The 18184-nt window shown below is 34.7% G+C and overlaps 2 protein-coding genes across 8 annotated transcripts; one reads left to right on the forward strand and one right to left on the reverse strand.

Moving 5' to 3' along the window:
• Positions 1-1701: 1701 nt before the first annotated feature.
• On the forward strand, positions 1702-13640 carry LOC143897917 (uncharacterized). Of its 7 annotated transcripts, XR_013257036.1 has the most exons (12): positions 1702-1854; positions 3098-3201; positions 3457-3600; positions 4016-4213; positions 4694-4885; positions 4970-5135; positions 5439-5550; positions 5972-6100; positions 7439-7480; positions 10956-11054; positions 11200-13126; positions 13311-13640. XR_013257036.1 is itself a non-coding variant. In XM_077406887.1 (10 exons), the coding sequence occupies exons 2-10, from the start codon at positions 3110-3112 to the stop codon at positions 13001-13003; spliced, it is 1080 nt and encodes a 359-aa protein (XP_077263013.1). In that variant the 5' UTR covers positions 1702-1854; positions 3098-3109; the 3' UTR covers positions 13004-13126. The 7 variants fall into 7 exon arrangements, 4 of the variants coding, with proteins under 4 accessions (XP_077263013.1, XP_077263012.1, XP_077263015.1 ...); XR_013257035.1 differs by having other exon boundaries at positions 10956-13126; XR_013257037.1 differs by lacking the exon at positions 5972-6100 and having other exon boundaries at positions 10956-13126.
• A 540-nt stretch (positions 13641-14180) lies between these two features.
• On the reverse strand, positions 14181-17353 carry LOC143897916 (uncharacterized). Its single transcript, XM_077406884.1, has 2 exons — positions 16747-17353; positions 14181-16625 (listed from the first exon to the last, which is right to left on the reverse strand). Exons 1-2 carry the CDS (start codon positions 17015-17017, stop codon positions 15466-15468), a joined length of 1431 nt encoding a protein of 476 aa, XP_077263010.1. The 5' UTR covers positions 17018-17353; the 3' UTR covers positions 14181-15465.
• Between the last annotated feature and the right edge of the window lie 831 nt (positions 17354-18184).

The raw sequence follows: 18184 nt of genomic DNA on the forward strand, positions 1-18184 counted from the left end.
AGTCATTTTTAATAAAAATTTATGTAAAATTTCCCTGGCAATCGAGTAGTGCATTTTATTTTAGGAAAAAGAAATGATTTTTATATGAAAAATTGAAATATGTATATAAAGTGCTGAACGCGAAAAAAAAGTGGTGCGAATTAGCACATGTGTGCTAATTGAGGGTTAATGCCGATCGATTGCGCCCGCATTCCTGGAGGCCTATTAAGCCGCCTGTGTCCACGAGAAATTGCTCCGAGATCTTGTACATACGAAAATCATTTTCTTATGTACTACATACGAAGAAAGAATAAAGCCCCTTGCACAATGCTAGGCAATAGGCAATAGAAACAGGGAATAGAAATCAGAAATCATGTATAAATGCAGAATAAACAGTGACACAGGCAATGTCTGAGTTTCCGTCACGTTGGAAATTCTGTGCCTATTGCCTGTTGCCAACCAATCATAGCATTCGAATTTTTTAGGTTGTAATTAACAATTTTTTGATTATTTCTGTTCCTATTGCCTGTGGCCTGGCATTGTGCAAGGGGCTTTAACCAATCGCATTAGTCAATTGCCGAATTGTTTAAATGTGATTGGTCAATTTTTTCTCAGTCCGAGATCTCAGATCGATTTCTAGTATCGTGGACACAAGGCTTTACGGCTGCGTTCCGATATTCACTTCTACTGAAAATCTATAGTGCACGTGACGTAAAATATATATATAAGCATAGTTTATGTAAATTGTGGAAATTCAGAAGCCATATGGGCAGAATGCAGATACGATAGCACATGCGCTATGGCTTCGGCATTCTGCTCATGGCTCCTACAATTTTATGTGCTTCCTTAATATGCGATTGGACATCCTTAAAATGCGTCCGACACTATATTTATAACTCCAAAATTTTTTCCGAAGCTTAGTTTTGAATTATGAAAAGAAATGGTTATATACTTATTATATAGAATATGCTCGGTCCGGGATATTCCTACGTCCATGTTCAGTCTTTTAAATAAAGTTAATTATTGCAACATCAATTGGATGACCCCGCGGTTGAAAGCGAGAACGAATAATTACAATGCGAATTTGACTCACGCAGTCCTTGCAAATCGATGTATCTTTTTCCGCCCTTATGCCGCAAATTGCTCCAGACAGACTCTCGTGCGCATGCGTGAGTTACGTCATTGGGCACGTGATCAGCTTCAGGCTCGTGCTAACATCATCTACTACGTTTACGCGAGCGTTACTTCTGTAGTAACTTACGATAATTCCTTCGCGTAAACGGGATTTTGTAGTAACTTACGATAATGCCCGATCTACAATAGCTGTAGTAAGCTGTAGTAAGACTCAAGATGTACGCGAGCGTTACTTCTGTAGTAACTTACGATAATTCCTTCGCGTAAACGGGATTTTGTAGTAACTTACGATAATTCGCTCCGCGTAAACGAGTGATATATCGTAAGTTACTACAGAAGTAACGCGCTCGCGTAAACGTTAGTAATCGACATGTATACTACGTTTACGCGAGCGTTACTTCTGTAGTAACTTAAGATAATTCCTTCGCGTAAACGGGATTTTGTAGTAACTTACGATAATTCGCTCCGCGTAAACAGGTGAATTATCGTAAGTTACTACAGAAGTAACGCTCGCGTAAACGTAGTAGTAGTATATTCTAGAGAAATGGATACGCGACTGCGACGAGTCAGCGTCTGCTAAGCGTCACGCCGCTGCGCACGCGCGGCATCTGTCCTGTCCTATCCCTCCAATTCGCCAGTATACTGAACACTGTTTCCGCCACGGTAGTGGACGTCCATTTTGCTCGCTTGCTGTGCGAGCGTCTCTGATTTATGAGCCGTTTCTGCATCCGCCTGCTCATCGTGAGTAAATGCCTGTATCTGATAAATCGCGTCGTTCCCTCGATCTCGCGCGGCTTTGCGCTCAATTAAATAAGACGCCTTCCGAAACGCGTCCTCGCCTCGCATTTTTGCACAGAACTCCTTGGGGTAGCGTCGGTACAGTGATACGCCGTGGTCCGCCGTTTTTTCCTCGAATATCTCGCCGAGACCTGAAGTAAAAGAGAAAGGGCAAATAAATGGATTCACATGCACCCACGTGCAGTGCACCGTAATTCGGCATTGCACAGCCGCGTAGAGAGAGAGAAAGAGTTTTAATTGTTATAATAAGTACTTAAAGGCATCGAGAACTAACGTCGCACAAGGCATTTTTTGTTAAAAGAATTTGGAGTAAAAGTGTTATACTTACCGAGAGTTGCTTTGCCGGTTGGATAAGTGTTATAATCCATGTGACTACGAATTGAACGTGTTCTACGAATTTGTGGATTGATGAGTTCAATGACTTGCAATACTACGTTTACGCGAGCGTTACTTTTGTAGTAATTTAACTTACGATATATCACTCGTTTACGCGGAGTAAATTATCGCAAGTTACTACAAAATCCCGTTTACGCGAAGGAATTGTCGTAAGTTACTACAGAAGTAAAGCTCGCGTAAACGTAGTACAATGACCTTTTAATTCTCGGATTTGTGATATCTGAAATTTTTCTTTTCTCAAGCCTAAATTTTATAGATATATATATATTTTTTTGCTTTATTAGACTGAAATTTTTGGATTTATACATATGCACAGTTGAACCTTTCTAACTCAAATGCCAAGGGAAATAATTCATAGAAGTTTTGATTCATCAAATGTTTCACAAGCTTCAGAGATACGGAGACAAACAATTTTATATAATAACTTAAAAAGAATATGTTATATTTTTATATATATTTATATATAATTATATTTGTTTTGTGTCAACTTATTAAAAAGACACAAGTTCTATTAAACTCAGAGTTATATAAAAACTCTTTTTAAGACACAGAGGTCAATTTTGAAATAACTTGAGTTGTAGAGAAATACAATTAAGTAGCTGGTGTACCCATAAATACTTTGAGTTAATCTATTTTCCTTCGACTTGTAGAGATTTTCTGTAAGAAATAAATAAAAATCTGAATTGCAGAGGTTTTCAAGTTAGGAAGGTTTGAGTTAAAGAGGTTTGATTGTATCTTGCATTTATACTTATATATTTTGAGTTTATATATGGATCGAAATACATTACAGGAAGCTTGAACAATGGACGGAGCACCAGGAGGTAGAGGTGGATTTCGAGGCCGTGGCGGTCCTGGTGGATTAATGAGGGGACGTGGCGGTTTTGAGAGAGGAAGGTAAAGGAGTTGTTAGAATAAATACACAGGAGAAAAGAAACCTGCATTAATATCCTCAAGAACATTTGCTCTGGAGAACACTTTCTTTAAAACTATGTTCTATTCTTTATAAACTCTAATAACTTGTAGAAAGAAACACGGCGCGATAAAAAAAACCCAAAATTTAATTAAGTTATGCGCATATAGAGATGCTTGTGTATGTAATAAATTATTATGAAAGAAATAATGGGATTTATTTATATTGTTGCGTAATAGAGGTGGCCCTATGCGAGGCGGTAACATGATGCGAGGTGGACGAGGCAATGGGCCTGGCGGTGGCATGAGAGGAGGCCCGCCTATGAGAGGCAGGGGTGGTCCCCCCAGGGGTGGACGTGGTGGACACGGACATTTTCCTCCAGGGTAAGCATTTCTCTAATATATGCTTTATATTATACCTAGGCTATTTTCGCTTTGGGCGCTTTCGTGCTGAAAAAAAGCGTCAGTATTTTTATTACTCATTACATGTTGAAAAAAGATGGAGTGATGCTTTCAGCACGAAAGCGTTCAAAGCGAACGCAACTCTAGTAAAATTAATTATCATATTTTATGACTGTACATTAATCTCCGTCTCTAATATGAACTGTATTAATATGATTAAGAAATTTTATACGCAATCAGTATATCATTACTTTGTATTTTTTACTAATATTTTGATGAATTTACACGCAATCGCGAAATGTGACTTCAATATAATCAATTAATTGCAAAATCTTATAATTTTTTTGTTTGTAGTAATAACGTTTATAATAAAATAGCTTTATTGTCATTTATATAGACCAGAAGGAATGTCTAGCGGACCTGGAGGTGGTCCGCCACCCCTAGGAATGGGTGGTCCTCCGCGAGGCGGCGGGAGGGGTGGCGGAAGTAATAGCTTCCGCAGCAGAGGCAGAGGCGACTTCAGCAGGGGAGATAACCGCGGAGGTAGCAACAATTTCCGAGGTCGCGGAATGGATAGGGGTAGAGGAGGATCTAGGTGAGAGAACTAATTCTAATAAACACCAAAATAATTAGTTTATTGAAATCTGAACAAAATTATTTATTACTATATATATCTTTTGCAGTCAGTCTTTTTATCATAAGTAGTCTCTTGAAAATTTCTTGAAAGATTTTATTATACATATGAATACATTGTAGATTTATTTTTAAATCAATAAAGTTTAGTTTGTTGACATGATAGGCGATAATTTAATAAACGTTTTGTTCTTATATGATGCAGTAAAATTACGTATGTTAATTTTATGGAAGAGATTAATAATCTTAGAAAGTGGAGAACACAACAGTAGTATTCTTATTTAATATAATATATATAATACCCACTATGTGATCAGTTTAATTAAAAATATAAAAATTATTAAAGAAAAATTTATTAATATGGCAGGTAAAGAAATTTACTGATATATCAGATTATATAATATTTATTATTTTTTAATTCAAATGCAATTTACTCTTTCAGAGGAGGATCGAGTAGAGGTGGACCAAGCCGTGGAGGTGGCTTCGGCGATCGTGGTGGGCGGGGGGCTGGTGGACGTGGTGGCCCGACGAAACGAGGAGGAGGTCCACCTAGCTCCAGTGGACCCTCCAAGAGGCCGCGCTTTGATCAGCCGTCTTCCCAGTCATCCAACGGCTATGCCACTCAACCACCTAAGTGAATATCCTAGGAGTTTTTATTTGTAACGTTTTAGAGAATTTTTTTCTTGAAACTCAAAGACTGAAAATTAATTTAATGTAGCCAAGGCGGTTACGGAGGTTCAAATAACGCTTACGGCGGCCAACAACAACCGCAACAACAACAGTCGGTAGGATATGGTGGCGGTGGCTATGGCTCGCAGCAAGGCTACACACAGTCTTATCAGGGTTATGAGAGCTATCAGCAGCCCCAGGATTATGGGCAAACGGTAAATGAACTTGATACGACCAATATGCCCAAAACAATTCTGAAGCTCTTTGGCAATTTACAAATACGGATCCGCCATTAATTTTTTCCAATTATTTGAGTCCTGTTTTTTCTCAGTAATTAAAATACATTCTAGATTTTTTAATTTAATTAAATTAAATTAAACAAGTCAAGTGTGAATTTAAGTAATTACAAATGCTTTTAATTACAGTCGAAATCAATAGGATCTCCTATTGATGTTAATTTAAAATTAATTATTTTCAACTAAAAGAATCCGCGATTATTTCGTCTCTTTTGATTCCAGGGTTATCCACCGCCCGCACCAGATAACAGATACGGCGGAGCGTCATCGGTTCCGGCTGCAGGAGGATTCGGCGCTAACGATCCCTACAGTTACGGCAAAGCTCCGCCATCAGGTGAGTTGTAGATACCAAAATAAGAGGTCTCGTGTTGTGTGCGACGTTGCATCGTTGCTTTTCTATTACGACTTGGACATCTTCGTCTCTCGCTAATCAATTTCGATCAATCCTTTGTGGCTTTAAATTATTTTATTCTTCTGCAGCCTCCAAATCTTTAAATTTTTAATTCCAAAATTGATATAGGCCTCCCTGCAATAATAACTTGAAATAAAAATTCAGGTCGTGAAGAGTTAAATTGAGGCATTTATAGTGTAACGTTGACAGTATTTACTACACAGTCTCAAGTACTGAGTACTCAAGGCACTCAAGGTTGAGTACGCATGCCACAACCGACTGATCGAGTACTCGAATGTCGAATTGAAGGTTGGCGGAACACATGTACAGCTAGTTTAATTAATATTACATAATGCATGTCCAGCCAATTACCAGGAGGCAGTGTCAGCTGCGGGCCCGGGGGGCGGGGGCGGTTATGCCCCTGTCGACCCATATGACGACCGATCTAATGCCAACATAATCAACCGGGGTGGTTACTCGACGCAACCTTACGGTTAGTTGTTTCGTCCGCTGTCACCATACCGCTCACATTATATACAGTTCATTAACTATGACTGTTGGAGCGATCCTTGAGGACGCGTTTATCGTCGAGATGGAACATTGAATTATCTGCTCGGAAAGGTTTCCCATAAAGAAGCGTCACGGTGTCGTAAATTGATGCATCACAAAGTCATGGTAGGGCATTCAAATGACTATTAATCGATAAAACGTTAACTAATTTTAGTAAAGTATTAGTTTATTATGCTCTCTATGCAAAATTTTTCCGGCAAATTGAACGTTGAATTTAGAACATTGTATTATGATACACAATGCTCCTTTCTGACAAATAATTTAATGTCTTGTTTCCCGATAGTAAATGAGTTCTTGAAGATCGCTTTTATCTTCTTGCTCTCCGGGTGACATCCGTGTTCCCATAATAAAGGCGTTAAGCATGATTCCGATTCAGACGAGAAACGATCTGATTCAGACGACAGAGAAGAGAGTAGACGCGCGGTCAATTTTTTTCAATCGCACAGATCTGCGTTCTAGAAATTTGGATATACTTTGTATTTCTTGAAATCTCAACGTTGCTAGAATCGGAGTTTTTTTTGCTTTAGAATTTTCGTATGTTCTCATTCCTTCTCGGATGTTTGGATTTTTATATCGTTAGATCTGCGTGGAGCTTCAAATGTTTTTTTCCCCCTTTCGAACTGTATTCTGCTCGCGATCGATGCGAAAGAGTTGCGCAAAGTCACACAAATCCCATTCCGGACAAGAAATCACATGTTGGATAAAGATCCTTTCATCAAGACACCAGCACTGCAGCACTGCCTCCTGCCATATTTTATTCTAGAAGGACTATAAGGTGTTCTGAAATGTGCAATTTCTTTGTTCTTTCTCACTTAAATAACAAAAAATATACGTATATATATATAGATATCACATCATCACGTTATGTCCTTTGCTATTTTCTTTCAGTGTATTTTCTACTATCTAATTTTATTTTATATATATTTTGCGTTTTTCTTTCTAATATAATTTATAATTCAATATTGTGATATATAGATTTATTTAATTTGCAAATTTTAAAACATTTTCTTAAAAATTGTCTTTTAAGCAATTAGGCAATATTAATTAATTTTAATTGATTAACAAACTCACTTTTTCGTGGAAATTCTGTACTTTATCATAGCTGTTTCATCCATTCGACTGTTGTCCCAGGACGAAGCTCTTTTTTTTATTTCGTTCGACTCGTTTCAGATATTTCTCGTCTGAGTCGTTCGCCTCTGTTTATTTTCAGCACTCTTCGTGAACCATTCTTCGATAAATCGTGTTTTTCTTATGATTGCAGATTATCCGAGTCAGGACGGTGTTTATGGGAAACAGGACTATGGTAAGTACAACTCGCAGTACAGAAAAATTCATTGACCAGAGGAAAAAGATTTAGCTAAGTCGATTGGAGAAGGAAATTTGGTTGTAGATGTAAAATCGATTAAATAAGCAATAATAACATACAACATACAAGAGAAATATCTAAAAAGTACAAAGAAATATATTAACGACGTACGTCAACGTTAATTTATATACAAGATTTATACACACATTTTCACAAGAAAAGTATAGAACATTCTATAAAATTCAAGAGACTTTTGGATAATTAGGGATTAACGAAATTTCGTTATATATAAAACATAATAATCGGGGACATTATTAAGACGATTCCGAGAGATTTATGAATTTGATAATTACAATTCCCACTGTAAAATCAGAGAAATTTAGTTCATCATATCGTTGAAAAACCGAGCGAAAATCACAGTTAATACTGCACATAGTGTAACGGTTTGTAACGCAAAAAAAAAGATTATATCTGTAGGGCCGGACGTAGTATTACAATTTAACTATCTTACGCTGCGTTAGGCACGAATGCATTACAAGAGATATTTAACGACATTTAACCAACCACTATTCCGCAGTACACCGAAACGTTTGCAATATGTCACGAGAACACTCGCAGTACTAAAAGAAGTATTTGCAGTTCTACAAAAGCGTTTACATTATTACAAGAGCATTTGCAATATCACGAGAACGTAATCGCTAGAGAAACATTCCTACAAGTCTGTCCGCACAATATTTAGAAAATATTCACAAGATTTTTGCAATGTTTGAGGGTTAGCAAGATTTAAAAGACTGTCAACGAAGATAAGATGCTTTACAGAGCTAATCTACGAGATCCATTTTTCTATAGTGTTTAAGAATCAAACGAAGGCAAATGAAATTTTGGCGTATATTGTACACCACACACACACACACACACACACACACACACATACACACACGCACATACACACACGTATACGAAAAACGTCGAAAAGTAGTAGGCAAGTAAAAGTGGATAGGTAGCGATATAGAAGAATCTACATAAAGTAGGTCGTTCAGTTTTTTGTGTATATGTAGAGAAGCAAGATCACTAATTCTATTTCTCGAGTAATGGAACGGAGGAGCTATGGTTGTTTGCAGGTGGCAGTGCTGGTTACCAAAACGCCCAGTCTCAGCGACGTTATTAAAGATATCCGTCACTTAATTAATCAATATCCGCTCATTAATTTTGTATATCTAAGTAGAGAAACAATTCTCCCAGGCGAAAAAGAAAACACAGAACGGATCGAATCCGTTGCATGAAAAAGAGAATAATGTTCTCTCCTAATGAAATATGCGAGATACGATTGTTGATGGGAGAAACGGTGACAATCGAGGAATCTGGAAGCAAAATGACGACGTTTTAAAACCCGGGATGTGCTTCCCTGGACAAGTGACAGTTGTATATGACAATACCGAGTGATTTACCTCGGTTTTCGCGAAGGTTGATCTGACGTACATATATATATAATGTCGAAAAAGTTGGAAATTAATAATCAAAATTATTTTATACGTGAATGTACTTTTTTGCCTTCAAAAATTTTCACATTTTGCATTTTCAAAAGTTTCAGTCGCATTCAGACTGGATTGTCACATGTGTTTAAAGAAGCGTGTTGCTCTCAACAATCTTTGAAGGCCCTTGATTTTCTCAGTTGATTCCCAGCTTTTCTTGGACACTTTCCTCCGCGTCACTTTGCTTCCAAGATCTTTCACTTCCGCTTGCTCTGTCTTCATCTCGTGCGCGTTGAACAAACTTCTGATCGATATGCCGCTTGACACGATGTAGGGAATACATATTTTATACTTGACAATTAGCATATACACACTACATTATTTCACTACATTATTACGTCGCTTGTACGACAATCTACGATTAAGTCCCCGGTCGAGCGGTAACTTCCTCGACCGTTTTTCTCTTCACGATTTGCGTAGCGTAATTTAACATAACAGTAATGAACTAAAGAGAAACCAGCAATGACACAAAAGCGATAATGACGACACTGTAAGGTCGGCGTCCTGTTTTGTAAATAGAAACCGTAAATAAATCTTTTTTTTTTGGTGGAGAGGAAGAAGTCATGGCAAACGCGCGATGTAGAACTGTGTACTTCATCCCTTGAAGACTTAGAAGGTGGATAACGTTAAACATTTGACATAAATACTTCTTAATGTGTCTCGACAGTCGTTCATTTGATTAATTGATATCCAAAGTTTATATCTCACTCTAGAATTAATCGAAAATACCGAAGTCATTCGGACTTATTGGAAAGATCATTTTATAACTTATTGTAATTTTTATTTGTCAAAATTACTTATTTTATCATTTATTGTAATTTTTGTTAATATTAGGTTCAGCAGTTTTATAATTTATAATTATTTAAATAATTCTGCAATCTACCTTGGTAGATAGATATGATGCTTTCCATTTAGTGACACAAGTTCACACACGTTGTTCTATCTTTAATGGCAAATTCAAAAGATAGAAATAAATAAAGACAGAACGACACTTATATCGTCTTGTGTCACTAAATGGAAAGCACCGATAATTCAAAACCGCCGTCAATAATCAATCATTATCAACCTCGTATACTGGAGACAATCGTCAATTGACAAATTAATTAAACAATTTTTCACCAAGTTAAATGAAGGTAGAAACTTTGTTGCCCTTTTCTTCACAATTAGCTATGATTGCAGAAAAGAGTCTCGATATAAGATTCCTTTCCTCGACAGAGAATTGTTCGGCCAGCTGAAAGAAAGAAACTAAGTATGAATTTAACAATTCAGTTATATAATGTCTAATTCTCTGTTGTGCATTATTTTATATTGGTTAACGAAACACGCTTCAATAATTTGTAACTGTGTTTATTGTATACGATACGTCTTTTACGAATAACTCTATATAGCACATCATGTTGTTATGTCCCGATCTATTGTAAACGATCGCTCGATAAAAATGAAAGAAACATTGGAAAAAAAAAAAGAAACTCGAGAACAATCAATACATCGAAGAACTTATACCCTTATCCTTGTTGTCACCTTACCTTGCGGCAGGAGAAACAGAACAAAACGGAAAAAACCAGCAACTGCCCTAGGAAGGCAGGCTAATCGAAAAAGAACGAATATGGGCGAATAAGTGTGATAATTGAGACGAAAGATTATCTTGGTAATATATCGATAAGAAGTAGGTATATATGCGAACACTTTTGAGAAACAGTAGATTATATGCCATTTCGGATCCGAGATACCGATACCATTTCTTTGATCTACGAATTCTTCGGATCGTTTGGAGTCGATCTTTTCTTTAACGAAGATTCCAAAGGCGTTGTGTTAGATTATAAGCACACGAATAGGTGGCGAAACTTTAACGGTTGTGTAAAAGTCGAAGATCAATTAGAGGTATTAGTTAATGTGGAAAATTGTGGTAACGGATAATGGACCTTCTTCGACGTTTTCAGTAAGAAAAAATCGGCTCCGAACTGGTCAAAAAATACATGGACGAAAGGTGAAGAGCCGGATCTAAGAAATCATAATATCCAGGGTTAAGTTAGAGAAAGGTAAAAGTAAAAAGTAGATAATATTATGAAGAAAAATATATACGATTCCAGTGAAAGTATATAAGATCATATATAAGTTTAAAGATTTTATTCTAAAGCATAAAGAGTTTTACATATTAATTTCACAATAACGTTACTATTTCAGGAATATTTCACCCCTGAGTCATACCTAAACATAGCGTTGGAAATAATCGACAAGCCCAGATATTTAATAAGTAGCCCGACATCTTCTTGTAGTTTCTAAAAGTTTAAACACAATATTATTTAGTACAATTTCGAGTATTATAACTTAAAAAATATGATATAAGTACGATTATAGAGTAATATGATATGAGTACAATTACAGAATAATATGATACGAGTACAATTATAGAGCTATATGATATGAGTACAATTATAGAGCAATACCATATGAGTACAATTATACAGTAATAAGTACAATTGTAGAGCATGTGGATGTAGAGTTGGAGCGAAAGGTACTTAAAGGTAATAATGACCAAACTTGACGAAAATTGAGTTTATTTCACAGGCGTAGCAACAAGCTGAGATACTTAGGAAACAATGAATGAAAGTCAGAGGGCGAGAGACAGAAAATATCGTTCCTCCAGCCGAGAACCAATGCCAAATTCGCTAAAGATTACCCTTCCCCGTTTAAAAGAGAAAAGACAAATCGATAAATAGTGGGTGCAGTCCAGTTTAGCGCTACTCAAAGCAGTTGCGGCGCTGACTGGACCGGCACCTAAAGTGAGTAAAGTTATTTTCGTTAATTGCACATGTAATCCAGCAATAAATATACAAGCTTGAGAGCAATAGAAATTAGCTAGAATCCTTGAATTTAAATAAATATAATTGCTTGAGGTTCAGCTTGTTACATGATGTAAAGTGACAATCTTTCACACTCGGAAAGTAAATAAAGAAAAGAAAAGTAGTTTGCCATAAAAAATACAGCTTCTTTTGTGCACACGATTATTTTTTTTAATTGCGTATCTCCTGGAACCGAGTTAATGGTAAATCGAAGACGATTGTCAATCAATGATAATTATTAACGACAAATATGCTATATGAGAAAATGGGAAAGAGAACGAGCAAGAAAAGTAATGAGACTAACGCACGCAATGCGAAACACTAAATATTAAAAATGAAAGTCAAATGCTCGAGTATACCTCAACCCAAAAACTCAGGTGAGTAAATACAAATAAATATCTATCCATTCTTTGTGAACAGCTATCTATTTCCGGAGAGAGGACATATATAGTTATGTACATATACATATCTATATCCGAGTTCATTAAGAGAACAATCGATTAATTAGTTAACAGAACTTCGAACTACTGCATTTATCGAGTGTAAAAGTGAATTCAGCGGAATAACAATCGTAGTGGCAATTAATAACAATGGATCTTTGAAAGATATTCTAATGTCATCATAGGCGATCGAATTGCTTGCAAAATAGTCTCCGTTCAATTGTAACAAACATAATTGCGTTTCTTTATCTTTATGTCTTTCGTAGAAACATACAAGAAGTGAGATCAAATCACGACGACCGAAATAAAAGTGCGTATATAGAAAAACGAATGGAAAAGATTCGTAGATTCATACTTTTCACGAGTATTCGTAGTAACACAACCGTTATTGTTACAATAAGTTCCCATCGATGAATTATCTTGCCGTTTTTACACGCACGGCGGGCGTCAGATCAAGAGAAATAACTAAAAGCGCTTAAATCGTTAGGAAGGCGCTGAACGAATAATAAAAGTGTAATAAACTGATTCACTCGATAATCAAGTAGGCACGATTTTTGAGTAAACGAGCAAAATATTGCAAACGACACTTCGTAAAAACATATAGACAAGATTAGCTTAAATCTCTAAGACGAGTGCGAAATTGATTTCATAGTTTGATCACTCGGCTCCCGTCTGATTTACCCGATGTTGCTTTCTCTAGGTTGATCACTACGGCAGCAAGTATCGTCGCCGAACTGTGACGCCCAAGAGATCATCATCAACATGGAATCATCGATAGCCGGGCATAATCGGTGTCGCAATCATGAGGGCTGAGAAATCACGCACCTGGTGAGCTAGAACTAACGTTGCATATACTAATAGTATACTATCTATTATAATAAGTATCTAATAGTATACTACCATATACTTATATAATAGTATATACACTTTTGTGTGCTGTTCCTCTTCGTTTCCGGTGTTGCGCATGTCGCAGATATAAACGTATGCCACACACGCTATATGCTTTCCACAGGTGAAACGTGAATAGGAAACCGCATTTTAGAATGGTACCCGAGTTACAATTGGCATCACTCTTTTTTCCTGGATGTTCGCCTCCTTGTTGATCATCCTGACGGTCCCAGTTCATTATTCTTGGAGATTGCTTGTCGCGGGACTTGAATTTGGAGCGGGTTTATCGCCTCCGTTTTCTTTTCCTACAAAAAAGACACGAATTCGATCTTTGTCTTTTCTACATAGAGCTTATCTGTTAATTTTGAAAAAAATTAGGTGTTTTTAATATTGAATTTTTGTATGAAATGTAGTGAACATTTATTTGCAAAAATAAAGGCTGTTTATTCCGTTACATACTACCATGTGCTATATATGATGATTCTGATAATGAAAACGAGAGTTACGAGTCTTTTTCAGGTCCATTTTACAGCGAATTCGACAAACATGAACTAACTTTGCTCCAATGTTATAAAGATTGTTATACATATATGAGAAGATTTAAGTAACAAAAACGTGTATATCGATAAAATATTCAATATATATTCCGATAAAAATCCAATAACATTAATATTAGATATTTTATCGATGTCGTCAAGATGTTTATATATGTTTCATTATTAATGATTTAGGGTGTCTTTGATCAAACTCCGATTAATTTAATCGATTACATTAATTACTTATCGAGTGTTATCTATATTTTGTTAGGTATCCAAAATGGATAGAATTCTTAATGTTTTATTGTTTAACGTATGGACACAAAGATGAAAGACAACGATTGTATAATTAGAACTACAACTTATATAGTTGGAAATTCTATTTTAAGCAATTCTGTCGATTAAATTAATAGGAATTTGTTTGAAAGCTCCGTTAGCTGCGAAAGAAGTTCTGTGTGCATTCTAAGAGAAAGTTGTTTCTTATTCGGAAAAAGTATTATTGAAATCCAGTTCTAAATTAGTGTCGTTCCACGATAAAGTAATATCATGATAAGATATTCCACGATAAGGAATTTCTTTCGGCTTTCGGACAGATAGTCGATCTATAATAATAATAATAACTTGTGAGTTTTGGAAAAGTGTAATTAATCAGAATAATATATATGATAACTGAAAACATTACATTAATTTATTCTCATGCATATATCGGTCATTATTTGCTTCTTAAAGTTTTCTAAAAATATACTATTGAGATATACGAGTGGTAAGTTTGCAATCTATTTCAACAATATATTAAGTTTGGTAATGTATTTTATTTATAAGATAAGTTTAATTCAGTTTTATTTTATTTTCTAGAGAAAAGGACAGCCTATCTAAAATACACACATTTTAACTTAAGAAAAATTTAGATTCTGTTACAGAAGGAATAAAGATTTTTATATTAACTTTAAATAATTCTTAAATATTTTTAAAAATATTTTTAAATATTTTAAATATTTTTAAATATTTCTCTCTTAAATATTTTTAATTACGAACGAATAAGTACGATAATTCTTAAACATTAAAAATCCAAGTAAAAATTGTAGGTTTCAAAGTTCAAGACAATTGACAATTATTAATGATCATCTTCGCTAATGAAGACCGTGTGGTAAAAGTGAAAGTATTAAAATTATCTAAAATCAAAAAAGTGAAATAAAAAAACTAGGTAAAAACTATTGGGATCTGACATGGGAATGGGGCTTATATATATATATATATATATATATATATATATATAACTAATATGTATATGGCGTAGAATAGGTAACATTTTTGATGGACTTCATATACATGTTATACCTATTTTTTTATAATAATGTTATCCATGGAAAATATTTGTGATTGGGCTGATGCAAATCCTACGCAGAGAAAATTTATTAAAGGCAATTTATTAAAAGTTGCACTATTTTAAAAGTTAATAAGATGATATATGTGTTGAACATTTTAATAAACTACTTAATGTTACTCATTATGTGAAATGAAATAAAAAATATCAAAAATCCAACTGCAGAATTAAATTTTAACTTTCTTTATTTAATAAACACACAATCGAATTAAGTACCAGCAAATTACAAATTATACATTTGTTTTTTTTACAATTTCTCATTATTTGACAGATAATGTATGTATTATAAAAGGTTTATATTTCCATAAATTTATTATAAAAGGATATAATTATAATAGGATTATATTTCCATAAATTTATTATCGTTGAAGAATGGACAAACTCATATTAATTGTTGCACAAATAACTACAAAAATGTCTCCTAAAATCTGTACAGTAGGCATTTTTGAACTTACAATTTTAAAAGCTTTTATTTTCTGATAAGATCGTTCTACGTGAACTCTAGCTGCAGCTATTTTACATGTCAAAATTAATTCCGCTTTAGTAAATTGCTTTTTGTCTTTCAAAAATGATGGTCTTATGAATTTAAAACGATTTAATTCACATACTTTATCAATTAAAATCCCTTCGTCAACCATTACTGCGTCATCAGGGGCCAATAATTTTATTAAATTACTTTGTTCAAATATAACTGTGTCACTTACTCTTCCACCATAAGGCCTACTAACATATGAAATATTTCCTGCTGGTGTAACACCGGTCATTATTTTACACGTCTTATATGTCGACAATTGACAGCAAAGCTTTGCCGGTTTTTGGATAAAAACTTCAGTGCAATCAATTACTACTCTAACGTCTTTAAAATCTTCAAAACATGGTGGCAAATTTTTTGCAATTTCCTCTTTTGATGGCCAAGAAATTTCTACTTTCAAACACTTGCTTAATATCTTTATCATTTTATAGAATACTCGCTGGCAATGCTTTGCTGTGCAACCAAACATAATAGCTAAGAAGCTATACGAAGCATTTTGTTTTAACTTTATGTATGTCATAATAATTCTATCTATCATATTCATCCTGACGTTACTGTTTTCAAATTTATCTTTATGTACTGCAAGTTCTACGATTTCAGTAATGGTATTTAAAATTTCAAAAGATTCAATTCCTGTTAAAGTACTTAATTCGTTTTTATTTTTGATAAAATCAACGAATTTGTTGACTTGCACCTCAGCATTTTGAAATAATGGAGCACTAAAACTTGGGGCATCCTCAACATGAATTTCATGTATAGACACAACTGCAGGACTTTCTTCATCATTGTTTGTTTCTTCTTTTATTACAGGCCTTTCTACTTTAATTCTTTGCTCTATTAATTCTTCCCTTTGACAATTCCTTCTTATTCGTTTCTGGATTCGTCGTGCTTCATCAGCTTCACTTGAAGTTTTTCCTCTAGTACTGCTTGGCAAATTGCGCGATGGAACAGCAGTTTTCTTCAAGTGTCTCTTTTTTAAAACAGCATCTATCACCAAATTATTCACCGTTATAATTATTATTGAAAAAAAGTATCATTTACACATTCAACGATACATAAGTTAAACAAAATCTGAAATTATAATTTTCTCTGTTAAAAATTAACTTACTTGATGGTTGCATATAATCTTCTTCCTTGAAATGCAGCGAACACACTCTCATATGAGGGTTTACTTCCTCGATTTTTAATGCACTTTTCCAGGCTTTAAAACGATCAATTTTTTCTGAATTGCCAAATAAATGTATGAAGAATTTATTAGGCTTGGGAAAAATATGAAATCGAACATTTAAATTTTTCCGAGCCTTACTTTGACAACCGCGAACTGAACAATTAACTTTGTTGTTATAACTACTACGCGGTGGAAAATGTTCAATATCCATATTATTTAATATAAAATTAATATTAAAATACAACGCACAAGTCGGTACGACTGCAGTGACCGCCAAGCCTGTAAAGTGTAAACAATAGGTCTGTTTCTTTTAGCTGCACTGCTGCACTGGGCTGAACTGGGGTGAACTGGTGCAAGAGTGAGACAAGTTGAGACAAGTAAGAAGCTTTCCAGCACAAGCGACACAAGTCGACACAAACGTCATTCTATCTTTCTTTTTTAGCAATTACTACGTTTACGCGAGCGTTACTTCTGTAGTAACTTACGATATATTACTCGTTTACGCGGAGTAAATTATCGCAAGTTACTACGAAATCCCGTTTACGCGAAGGAATTATCGTAAGTTACTACAGGGCTGCGTTCCAAAATTCACTCTAGTTAACTAAAATGCTATAGTGTACGTGACGTAAACTATAGATTTTAGTTACTCAGAGTGATTTTTGGAACGCAATCCAGAAGTAAAGCTCGCGTAATGCCCGTTTCTACCAACGCGGTTTAAACGTTAATCCCTAGTGACATTCGGTTAACCGAAGTTTGCCAAAAATATTGGTTTCTACCAATGATAAATTCACGTTTAAACGCACGTAAATCCAGTTTAATTTAAACGATCAATATTGACCGTTTAGCATTGTTAAACTACGGTTAAAAAATATAACTAGCTAGTTCTGCAGACAAAAATTGTGTGATAAGGTTATATGTAAGGTTATTAATGAGGTTATATATATATTGGATAAAGTAAATATATTTTAATTGAGGTAAATATAAAGTAAATAAAAAAGTAATAATAATAATAAAATTGATGTAAACATTTTTCATGATACAGAAATTTTCATAATTTATAATATAGAAGTTATACGTAGGAAATATGATGCCCCAGCATTTATTAAACTTGTTGTTTTCTGATGATGAAGATATTGTGAATGTGAGACCGATCAGAAGAAGGAAAAGATTTAAACATCGCATTAATTATTTGGAAGAGCTTGATGACATCGAATTCATAATGCGATTTCGAATAAGTAAAAGATCTGTGTTATCAGTGTTACAACACATAAGAGAAGAATTAGAATTTGCAACAAATAAGTAAGTAGAAACTATTTTATAATTGCAAATATAAATTCTAGTAAACGTAAAGGTAATACAATAATTTCTTTTTAGAAAT

This window comes from Temnothorax americanus, unplaced genomic scaffold, assembly GCF_048541705.1.
Source record: "Temnothorax americanus isolate GAGA-0224 unplaced genomic scaffold, ASM4854170v1 Scaffold21, whole genome shotgun sequence".
NCBI classification, from domain to species: domain Eukaryota; kingdom Metazoa; phylum Arthropoda; class Insecta; order Hymenoptera; family Formicidae; genus Temnothorax; species Temnothorax americanus.

What these genes read in the sequence shown, in the direction of transcription:
- LOC143897916 (XM_077406884.1), bottom strand. Translation starts at nt 17,017, where the DNA reads ATGGATATTGAACATTTTCCACCGCGTAGTAGTTATAACAACAAAGTT. An exon ending in AGATTATATGCAACCATCAA is followed by an intron (nt 16,626 to 16,746) that starts GTAAGTTAATTT and finishes ATTTGGTGATAG; the next exon opens with ATGCTGTTTTAAAAAAGAGA.
- LOC143897917 (XM_077406886.1), top strand. Translation starts at nt 3,110, where the DNA reads ATGGACGGAGCACCAGGAGGTAGAGGTGGATTTCGAGGCCGTGGCGGT. An exon ending in CCCAGGATTATGGGCAAACG is followed by an intron (nt 5,136 to 5,438) that starts GTAAATGAACTT and finishes TTTTGATTCCAG; the next exon opens with GGTTATCCACCGCCCGCACC. An exon ending in TTACTCGACGCAACCTTACG is followed by an intron (nt 6,101 to 7,438) that starts GTTAGTTGTTTC and finishes TTATGATTGCAG; the next exon opens with ATTATCCGAGTCAGGACGGT.